Below are 11,953 nucleotides of genomic sequence, written 5' to 3' on the forward strand. Positions count from 1 at the left end.
TATCAGAGATGACAACATCATATTAGCTTGAATTTAAAGCAAGTATACAACGTTTATATATCTAAAACAACATACATAGTAAGCGTGTGCTAATAGCACACATTACAGTAATGTTAGGAGAAGGAATTATGACCATGAATAACGTGGAAAACGACATTTAACCATGTTTATTGGGATTTAAAAAAATAGCTTTTTCGGTTGTGATGCTAACTAGCTTAAATGTTAAGATGCAGCACAAACAACGCTTTTATTTAAAATAAGGTGAATGTAGCACAGAGTGTTTTTGCCTCAATAACAGCGAAAAACGATAAAGAAAGACATTAAAGTAATGTTATTTTTGTTACCTTTTTCACTAAACCTCAGCGACACCACCATGATGCATTCAATGACCACTGCTTCGTTTTAGCTGACATGTAGTTCACGATATTTATATTATTTTACTTTCTGTTTTTTATTTTTATTTTCAATATTCGAAAAAAGTAATTACCTAGCTTTTGGTTCTCTTATTAATCATTAAATAAAACATATATTTAAAAAAAAAAAGTGAAATCATGCTCAAGTATATTGGAGTGTGTTTTTTAATTCAGTTTATGTCATTAATACAATACTTTTATTTCTATTTTTTATTATGTATGTATGTATATACATATATACATAAGAGATATGACACAAAGAAATAAAATAATATATGTATATATTAAAATATACAATAATATGATTATATAAATAATACATATAAAAAATGGACACTTCGATGTATACTAACATAAATTAAATATAAAGCAATAAAAAAAGTAAAATAATGAATTAGGGAAGTGTTAAACACTTTTTTTTAAATCTCATATCAACTTTCTTCTACTTCTCTATGAGTAAAGCTGCACAAAAGACAGGAGCTGAATAGATTATTTTATACCCGCGTCACCGCCATTCTGACTTTTAGAATGTTGAAACAGTATTCCGAGCGGTTTAACCTGGTCCTGCCTGCTGTTTGTCTGCTTCATGGTCTCTGGTTACAACAGAGGTTTTCAGGTAGCCTGAGGCGAAGGCTGTGTTCAGCCTCCACTTAAAGACAGCACATCGCCTGCAGACGAGACAGGGTCACAGGTCAGCACTAAACAGGGAGGGCCATTGTCTTCTGGCAGGTTGGGCACAGCGACCGATGAAAATGCAATCAAAACAAACAGCCCAGCCGATCGGGGCCCTTCTCCAGTGTCCCTATTAATCACTTGTTCAAAGGCCTAAGACCCTCTCCCCCTCATCTGTCAACCTGGCTGGAAGAGGGACATGACTGCAAAACAAAAGAAGGCCCCCAAAGTTTCTCCTCTGCTTATCTCCTAACTTTTATGGGGAGAAAAAGCTTCCAAACTGCAGTAGGTATGAAACAGGTGCACCTCCTTGTTTGATATGGGGCGAAAATGACGGAGATAAAATAGAGATTCAGGGGCCACCTTTCAGACTTTAAATCAAAGTATAAGAGATCAAACAATGTATTGATGCAAAGTCAAAATAACACAATGTTTTTTAAATCTGCTTCACTTGTCGTGTCTTCAAAATTTAATTTCAGTCAAAAAAAATGGCTTTTCAATACATATCGATGTGTGATCACCTTTGAGCATTAAGTATGTAATGTGTGTGTAAATATGTTTATATGTTTTTCGCTATTATCTAACTTCCATTTTCAACTATACTTTTTGAAACCAACTTGAAAAAATATATATATTATATTTAAACATTATAACCACAGATGATCAATCCATGAAGTGGCTCTCGAATATTTTGTTTTTCAGATGAATCTCCTTCACGCTCTTTAATTTTTTTAATTAAGTTAATCGCCTGTTTGAATTTCACCTGGTGTGAATTCATAATATAAGTATGTAGTGTGTATAAATTAAGGGAACTTCATTAAACAGAAGTAGACAAAGAAATTACCAACTTTTAAATATTCTAATTAAAGACTGTTTCACACGTATTATTGAGTCTTGATTGGAAAGTGACTTATTTGCTATAAATAAATCTTTAGATCAAAAATTGAGATCGTCATTTTAGATTTCTTTTTTAAATATTTGAAGTATTGATAAAACTTGATTTTGGTTGAGCTTTATTCCATTATTTTATTCTGTACAAAAAAACATCCTATATTGTGTTTACAGCACTGGCAAAAAAAAGTTTCTGGTTTATCTTTTATATATATATATATTCCACATTCATGTCAATGTCTTTTTTTGACTCCACACATAAACTCTTTAGCTCAACTAACCTCCAATAATTCTGCATACTCAGCATTTTTTTCCAGCACATGAAGGGTCAGTTGAACATTTATTTGGCTATGTAGCACTTTATGAAAATACTGAGCAAGCAAATGAAGTTCTCTCATTATTACTTAATTATCATGTTGAGTTAAATGTTTGTTTCCTCGGCCTAATGTTTGGTTGGACTTTTATAATCAACCTGATGTGTTTAGCTTGAAAAATACATATATATGATGAGTTTGATGTATTTTTAAAAGCTGAAGAATAGTATATGTTTACAGTGAAACAATAATGAAAACAAAATCTGGCAAAATATGAACTTTTTACCCAGAGTTTATAATCCTTCACTGATATTTTTATATGATAAACTATTAACATCCCAGTAGTTTCGATGCTAATCTTTTTTTAACCAATGAATCCGACATTATAACCTAAAGAGGATGTCATCTGTCCGTCAGACGAGCGTTGTGGCCACATTGAAGTTGAGCGGGCACAGAAATATACCGGGACAGAGCAGCAGCTGAGGCCAACACAAGCGTCCTCCAGACACCATCAGTCTGACTGTCAAGTCTGGGGATTCCCAGCTTGTACGCTCCAGATATTGTTGCCACTATAAAAGGCTATCATTAATAAATAGATGCTTTATATCCGCGTCAAACACCTGCGTCCAAAGACTTACCTGTGAAGTGGAAACTCAGGATAATACTGCAGTGCTGCGTACGGTGAGTTCATGATGACGAATCTTCCCCAAAATTCTCTCTTTAAATCATGTATGTAAATATACAATCATAAAAACATACAAAAAAAAACGTTTTAAAGTGCCTGAGGCTACAGTGCAGAGTGCAGGACGCTTGAAAGATGTTATGAATTTGGGTATTTCTTTCTTAGATGACCCTACAAATAGGAGGGGCCAGTGTCAGCTCGCCGTCCAATCGTGGTACCAAATATCAGTCTCTCAGTTGCTAGGATATAGATATCAAGCTACTTCATCTGACCCTGAGCACCGTCTGACACACACACACAAACACACACTCCACTGGCTTGTTATTTCCACGCACATTCTCTTAAGGTCTGTGGGTTGAGGTTTGAGTTTTTCGCTTCAAAGCAATCGACAACGGGACTTTTTGCCTTCAAAGAGGAACTCAATAGAACGTATGCTATTTTCAGAATTGTCTCATATGGTGAAATCAGAATCGGCTTGTGTCTTCCTAGCGTCATTTTTCACATATAGAAACTAAGATGTTTGCGAGGGAAGACATTCACACCATACCAAGAAATTCAACAGTACCATCAAAGCTTAATTTTCACCACCAAAAGTCCCCAATATTCACCTTTTATTCAGTTCATGCTTTACTTTTTACGTCTTCCTCTGGTTGGACATTTTCTCATTGAATATTGTGACGTAAACATTAAATTAAAATTTGAAGAATTATTATGAATATAGATATAAAGAATTCCACCTAAAATATAAATAACTGGCACAAGCTCTTTTCGCATGGGGTTGAAACTTTCTTCCACGAGGGCCACATTTGATGAATTGAAAATATATTGAAACAAAAAGGTAAAATACCAAGAGATATCGCAGTCAGAAGTTTAGAATATACCTTGACTGAGCTCAAAACAAAAGTGAGAACTTCCAGAGCAGACAGGAAAAATGTGTTCAGTAATTGGGAATTAGCAGCTGTAGTTTGAGGTGGTTTAGTTTAAGTCATGGAGTCAAAAAGCCACTCAAAAGGTGTCAATTTTACATTTTATAACAAAGACAGACAGCATGACATCTACTCAAGGGCCACAATTGTGGTAAGAAAGGTTTAATTGTTATAAATCAAAGGTGTCCAAACTTTCGAAGTGGGCCACGTTTAGGTAGCATGAAATCTAGCAAGGGCCAATTTTTAAAAGTGGAATCAGACCAACAGATGTGTCATTTGAAAGTTCCGAAGGCAAAGGATCCTTATTTCTTCACGGACAGACAGGAGAGACAGTGATCCAGAATTAGCGTAGCTACTTCTATTCAATTCAATTTAATTCCATTTTATTTAAATATCATAATGAACTTTTATGTACATTTTAAAATGTAATTTTGAAAAATACATATTTTAAACTGAGGAAAATGACCCTCAGACTTTGGAAATGTTTTCAATCGTCGAGGCACGTTGTTTGAATCAATAGATGATTATGGTTTACATAAAATGTACTGTATTGATCATTATTATTGATTAAAACATAAGTATGTTGCTCTGACATCTACGCACCTATATATTTTCTATGGTCACATGATGAGATTAGACACATTTAGAACTCACTACGATCATGTTGTTAAGTTTCACGTGTGGTTATGCAGCCGCGACGAGGTGATAAAGTGTAGGAGAAGCTGCGTGAATATAGAAACTAATATGTTCCCTTCACTCCGGGGAACAAGATGTCTGCTGTAAAACCTTGTTTATTTCCTCACAGTGGACTTGTGGGTTAGGCTGACCTTGTGTGTTTCTCTGTCCTCCATGTCTTGGGAGTCACATTTCATTATCGTCAGTCATGCATCGTAAAAAAGGCTGTAGGTGTAGGTGACAACTCTGCATCACTAGAAAAGCTCTGGCATACATGTTGGCCAAGTCTCCAGTGGGTGGAAGAAAAAAAAACTAGTACAGTAGCCTAGACGAGCTCTTATTTAAGAACTCACAGATATGGTGCCACTTCCTGGGCACCGAGCTGCCAATCAGATTCTCACCCAAGTAGTGTGACACCGTAAACCTAGAGGTCTGGTGTGGTTGGCAGAGCAGCAGATGAATCAGCAGGCTAAAATAAAAGGCTGGGTCAGAGCGAGGGGAATGCTACTAAATAGATGTGGTGTATCCAGGGAACACAAACCTCTAAGCCGCCGTCTTGTACTGTTATTAAAGGTGTAGAACGTCCCAGACCTCGGAGCCTCGGTCGGCACCGCTGGAGAGAGCGCTCGACCTCTGTGACCTCTGTGTCACACATCTGTTTCTTAAAAGATGCGTCTCTCAGGTAAACACTGGTATTAGCTCCTGAACGCCAGCGTTACCTTCTCACCGTAAATATATTGATTTAATGAAGGTTATTAAGACAACAACACACAGCCATGATGGATCTGGTCAGTGCCAAGAGACACACCTCGGATCTAAAGAAGATATATTGAAATGGATTCATGGAAGATCAATTAAAAGTGAGAAAATGTATCATTAAAATCAGATGAATATAAAGAGAAGGTAAAGTAACAAATAGCAATTACTGTCTAACCCAAGTCCTCTGTTAGGACAGGTGACCAAAGATCATTAAAATATGAAGTTAATATTTGAACATAAGAGAAAATAGGGTTTCAATAAATCTGTGTGAAGCTTTAAACTGAAGTTGTCGGTGCTGAAATGCCATCACTATTCAAAAAAAGTTAGCAAACAGTGCGTATCTTTTTGCCACTTATGAGAGTATGAGCGAGTAATTACTTAGGATTTTAAGATTTGTCTTTTATTGATACAATAATATGCCTTAAATCTCTTCATATTGTTGTTATTTGTTTTTTTTTACTCAGTGATTATGATCTAGGAGCATTATTCATTTATAATTCAAATTCACATTTAACTATTTTACTTATAATGCATAATAAAATGTGACAGAATATTTTTTTAATTTATTTGATTACATTTTGAACACACTTTTTGTCATTATTTAATTTGTATAGACATGTTCAGCTCGGCTTTAGAGTGTAAACCTTTAATTAAATACTAAATGTTTTTTGGCTAAATTATTTGACTCTTTTAAGAGAAGTAAAAAGACTTCTAATTATATTTTTTTGGTTTGAGAAAAAGTCATTGATGCTATTTTACTGCTTTTATAAATAAAAAGTATTTAGTATATAGGTTTTTAAACTGAATATTTTGATCTTCATCTCCCTCTGTGTTTGATGGATCTACTGACTCCTTCAAGAAACATCTGAAGACACTTTCATTTGTGCAGGATTTAACCTGATTTTCTGGGACACCTGTGTTTGTCTTATGTGTCTTGGCCCTTTTTAAAGTACATAATTGAACTGAGTATTGCTTTTGATTGTTCAAACGCTTTTTGACCCTGGTCTAGAAAGGCGCTTTACAAATAACCTTTACTTAATTACTTTATTACTTATTTACAACGCAGCTTTTTACATGTGAATTCTATCAGTAGAAAATTCCAGTGTTGTGTTTACAACGGTGGCAATAAAAGTTTTCTGATTCTGAATTTTCCCCCCAGGGGACATCAAAGTGATATCTTATCTTAGATCATAAATAATTGAAACCGTCCCCCCCCTCCCGCGCGCAATATAAATGAATGAATGATGAATGTGATTATTATCTTGATTTCTCGTCAATAAAACGTTAACGCTCACCGCAACGATGGACGAAACAAGGACAAAGTGACCAGTCGATATTTACGCCGACACACGAGACCCTTACATCATTAATTACACGGGGGCTCTGGAGTCGGGGCCGCGGTCACTGGACCCTCATTACTTCACGTCAGATGTATGCCAGTGTTTATGAGTTCGCGGCTACGTCAGTGTCATCTCTGGTACTGTCATCAGTCGCCGCGCACTCGTGTTTAATGTGGTTATTATTCTCACCAGCTTCTTATTAGAGGTTCTGCAACCGGATCCGGATCCCAGACCACAAGATAGCAACCGGGGCCGGTGTCGCTCCGTAATTAATTTTCGGTATCGATGTTGGAGCATTATGCGGCTCGCTCAGAGTTTACACAGGAGATGCCAGAGAGCAGTTGGTGCAGCAGCTGATGCAGCGGCCCATGCTATGGAGGGATGTAGGATGAGTGTCAATCACCATAGCGTGGCCAATCACTCTCACACTGTCAGGGGGTCATGAATGCATACTTGTGTGTCTGTGTGTGTGTGTGTGTGTGTATATTCCAGTTGGTGACTAATGCAGGGGAAATCCAGATGAGTCAAAACCGCTAGTGTCCGGTGCCGTGTCGCAGCCGCGATAATTTACAGCCTATGTACAAAACTGCCCGGCAACTCGGCATTGTTCCCGACGCTCCGCCAGGGAAATATTGGAAGAGGAAAGTGGCGACTGAAGTTTGGTCGGACACTTATGAAATCTGAACACAAGTCCAAGTATACGACCTTGGAAGGACTTCTTCTTCTAATGTTCAATATCTCACAATTGAGTATAAGCTTGAAGTTGTTGTTAATACTCTATGAAAGCTGGCTGGTTAGCTAACAGGGTGGCAACAATGGCGATGGAGTAGATGGTAGTTGGAATCCCGATGAGGTAATCGATGTGAGGTTCTTTGGCGCTACTTGTGGATCAAAGCTGCATCTGTGAAAGACAAGTGATAACACATCGGCTCTAAAAAATCATTTCAGTAACTTCAGGGCAAACATTTTTTCATTTTTGGGAACACATAAACAAGCAAATTTCAACAGTAATCTCAGGCTTGTCGAAGCACATTTCACTCATCCACTGATCCTTCAACTCTTCATTTGAATAAACATGAAAATATCATTCAAAAGCAATAACAGCTCCATCTTTTCAACAGCCGTTTCAACACACATCTTACTTTTACGTCACAATCTGGAGTCGTGCTTCGTCGATACATCGTGATGCCTTAAATGTCTTTTATCATAAATCAAACTACAGTGATAAAACCAGTAGTTACTTCTTGTCTAGCATGTGACTAAGAAACAAAACAAAAACATGGCAAGTCAGTACAATGTCATAACTATTGATCTAAGAACTTAAGTGATTATAATCATGAAAAAAAAATGAAAACATCTTGTTATCAGCGCTTAATGTAAACTTCTATTGCATTTTCTATTATTACATTTGTCCAAACAAGCACATTTTGTTTTTACCAAACATTATAATCTTCAAGAAATTGACGAAAACTGGATGCTCTCTCTAAACCCTTTTTCGTTACGGACGTGTTAGCTTTTTTAAAATGCCATTCATTTTCTAAATAACGACCTACAGAAATAACAACAGATAAAGATCTTGACCTTTCTAAATAATTGAATAATAATTATATTTTAAATGACCTTAATTTTTACCACTTATTCCCATTACCCAGCTAGTTGGGAGTAGAGGGGAGGGGGGTGGGGGGACAGTAAGGCAAGAAACCCATGAAAGAAAAACAACTATGAGTAAAAGTGATTTAACCCCTTAAAAACAACCAATAATAATTAAAATATGCTACTTTTTTTTTTTTAACCCTGTTGTTATTTTAGGGTCAGGCTGACCCGAAGGCCCGATGTGTTTGTCCCCTGGCTTCTATCATTTCATATGCAGTGGTAGAGGTCATTCACATTGACCCAGAGACAACACAAGGGATACCACAAAAACATTTTTTTCCGGGCCCCCGGGTCACCTTGACCCTGAGATAACACAAGGGTTAAGCTGAAGATAGCTGGTCCACATATGGCGGCTAATAAGTATAGTCAACATTTATTTCTAACGGCAACAAATGAGTAAAAAAGATAAATAATGGTGTAAAACAAATATTTGAAGTTTTAAATTGCAAAAAGTAAAAACACAAAATAGCTTCAAACTACAAACCCAAGTTTTAAAAATGTCATCTTTGTGCCTGAGGTGAAGATGGAGGTTAATAACAATAACTATTCAAACTCATTCAGATGGTAGAGCATGAACTAACAACAGCTTTACACATCCATAACGGCACAAAAGATCAATGGCCTGAACCGGCTTACGCTTTCCCAGGAGACCAGTACAACCAGTATTTCAGCGCACTGAATCATTACGTACGGTAATACTCTGACTCCCAGACAATTATTATTGCTTTCCCATGGCATGATTCAACTTTTTTTTTCTCCTTTTGTCACACGGTGACTTGCGCACCTGAGATCATGTTGTTGTCACCTTGGGAAAATCTATCTGGCCTGCGGCGACGAGCGCAGCAGTCAACCAGAAGTGAGAGATCCACTCAGGTTAGCAAACTGGCAGTTAGAAATGGATATGATGTCAATGAGGGACAAAATATGATACTTTTCTACTTCTTCATGTAGTAGACACTGGATAGAAATGTGGTATAAGAATATATGAAGATTTACTTTATTTTTGTAAACACATAGATTTAAAGTCAGACATAGTGTCGCCCTGGGGGCCACCTGCAGCTTCTCCCTTTAACGTCATGAAGTCATTAAAACTATTGAACTTATGATGTGGAAATGCTCTTAAATAAAAAACCTGATTTAACTGCAATTTTAGAAAATAGTATTATTTCTGTTTAGTTTGGCATTGTTTTTCAATTCTGGATATGCATTGTTTGTATCAGAATGTGTTCCCTTTTAGTCTAAATAATGATATTTTTACAAATAATAATATTAAAAAATATATATCACAAGAAAATAGTTGTTTGTTTGAACTAAATAAGATGAAACTAAATTAACCCTTGAGATGACTCTGATTCAAGCTGACCCAAGAAAAGGTATACCACAAACACATTTGTTTTCAGGCCACCTTGACCCAGAGACGAAAAGGTTAGGTCAAATACAATTTTGGAACAGTTATTATTTTTTCTTTATTTTGTCAATAAAGTTGTATCTATCTATCTATCTATCTATCTATCTATCTATCTATCTATCTATCTATCTATCTATCTATCTATCTATCTATCTATCTATCTATCTATCTATCTATCTATCTATCTATCTATCTATCTATCTATCTATCTATCTATCTATCTATCTATCTATCTATCTATCTATCTATCTATCTATCTATCTATCTATCTGCCTGCCTGCCTGCCTGCCTGCCTGTCTGTCTGTCTGTCTGTCTGTCTGTCTGTCTGTCTGTCTGTCTGTCTGTCTGTCTGTCTGCCTGTCTGTCTGTCTGTCTGTCTGTCTGCCTGCCTGCCTGTCTGTCTGTCTGTCTGTCTGTCTGTCTGTCTGTCTATCTATCTATCTAATCTATCTATCCATCTGTCTGTGCATCTATCTGTCCATCTATCCATCCATCCATCTATCTACTAATATTACTTATTATCGTCTTTTTCATCTTAAAAGTCACAGTACATGATGTGGCCCTTCAGATATGTCATTGTCTACACTGTGTTTGTTTCAGCAGAGACAAAAGATCCAAATTCAACTGCCACAGTGAACGGTGACGATGGATTCATACAAAAGGAAAATAGAATAGAGGTCAAATTCGGCTGCCAAAAATATTGTTGCGTCTGCTTTTGTTGGAGCCAAAATAATGAACAAGAAAGTTTTATTATTATTTAAGCGAAGTATGGACATGCAAGTTAGTTTATGTGCATATTTTCAAAGTGCTTCAAAAGTGCATCATCGCCTTTTCAAATAACTAGAAAAGCACCTCACATTTCCTTCATCTTTATAAATAAATGACATTTTACAACAGATTTAAGATAAGCTGAGCAGCAGGTCAATAGTCTACAGAACTGACTTGCAAAACACACAGCAGAGGAGGAACAAAGTTATGTTCTGTCCGTTAGACAAACATGTTGTTTGTGAGGGTTTGGGAATCGCTGGTGGAAATGAAAGCCAACCAAACGGACAGTGTTTTTGATGTTGACTTCCTCTACCTGAACCAGTACAACTGGATTAACGATGTTTTTGAACAGTGAGTCCCGTCACGTTAAAAAAAAAAAAACTTTTGGTAAACAGAGTCAGAGAGCGAGATCTGAGAAAGCACACACACACACCATCAATCACAGTTAATCCACTCTAAACCTGCCGTGTTCTGATGTCAATGTTACACTCGGGCGCTTTTTTTCAACCGTCCCAGCGAGACCGAAGCCTTTCAACATGTTTACAGAGACATCAACAAATGCTTCTTCTGTTCGTTTGTTTAAATCCTCACTAATTACTCAAGTGGATGAAAAAAAAATCACCATCAGCAAAGAGAAGCGACTCCATGAGTCACGGCTCTAAGAATATCTTTCTGCTTCCCTCGGCAGGTACGAGACTTCTCCTGACCGCGGATCATCATCTGGATCAGGGCTTAAATGACGGCATCATTCAGGGTCCGGAGCAAGAGGTGATGAAGTTCTGCAGCCAAAGAGCAGGTGCTCCTGCTTCAGCACTTCGGCGAAGTAACACAATCTTTCCTACGCTAACTTTCAGAAATATAGAGCATGATGTAAAAGTTGAGGACCGGTGTTTAGCAACCACACCGCCCCGTATCCTGGCAACACCTTGACAAGTGTGATTGGTTGACCCTTCAACCTATTAAACGGCGTGTTTGCGTAGAACCTACCGATGCCTCCAAGACACACTAGCCTCACAGCCGTCCGCGTGTAATCAAAGATGGGGTTGAAGTGTCCTTTGTCACCGGATATGCTTTAAAAATAAAACAAGCTGTCCGTGTTCTGAGTCGGTTGGTTGAAAGTGGATCTTTCAGAGGCCCTTCTTCACTGGCACCGATGACTGCTGGATATATCGTCCTCCATCCGAGACGTGGCATTCCACAGTCGTCAGACAATAAGATCAACACGCCGAGCAACTTGTCCGACATGAGCAAACATTCCTTGATGCTGTCCAAAAAAATCAGCATCTGATCCTAAACACATGTCAGGAGAGTATTTACAGGGAGTCCTGAGGAGATGATTGAGCAGTGGAGGACACGGCCTTGGAAAGTAAACTTATAAGATAAGAAAAGTGTATTGAGAGGGAGATTGAATAGAGTGAAATGAAAAAAGCAATGTCATCCAATGATTTTAGA

At 37.3% G+C, this 11,953-nt stretch overlaps 1 protein-coding gene across 1 annotated transcript in view; it reads right to left on the reverse strand.

Annotated features, from left to right (window-relative positions):
* Positions 1 to 2,996, reverse strand: part of tp63 (tumor protein p63) — a 30,638-nt gene extending 27,642 nt beyond the window's left edge. The window contains exon 1 of the mRNA XM_087784441.1: positions 2,929 to 2,996. Within this exon, the coding sequence (XP_087640567.1) occupies positions 2,929 to 2,981 (53 nt within the window). The 5' untranslated portion in view covers positions 2,982 to 2,996. The remainder of the gene's footprint in view (positions 1 to 2,928) is intronic.
* Positions 2,997 to 11,953: the final 8,957 nt, after the last annotated feature.

This window comes from Callionymus lyra, chromosome 2 (assembly GCF_982586985.1).
Source record: "Callionymus lyra chromosome 2, fCalLyr1.hap1.1, whole genome shotgun sequence".
Classification (NCBI taxonomy): Eukaryota; Metazoa; Chordata; class Actinopteri; order Syngnathiformes; family Callionymidae; genus Callionymus; species Callionymus lyra.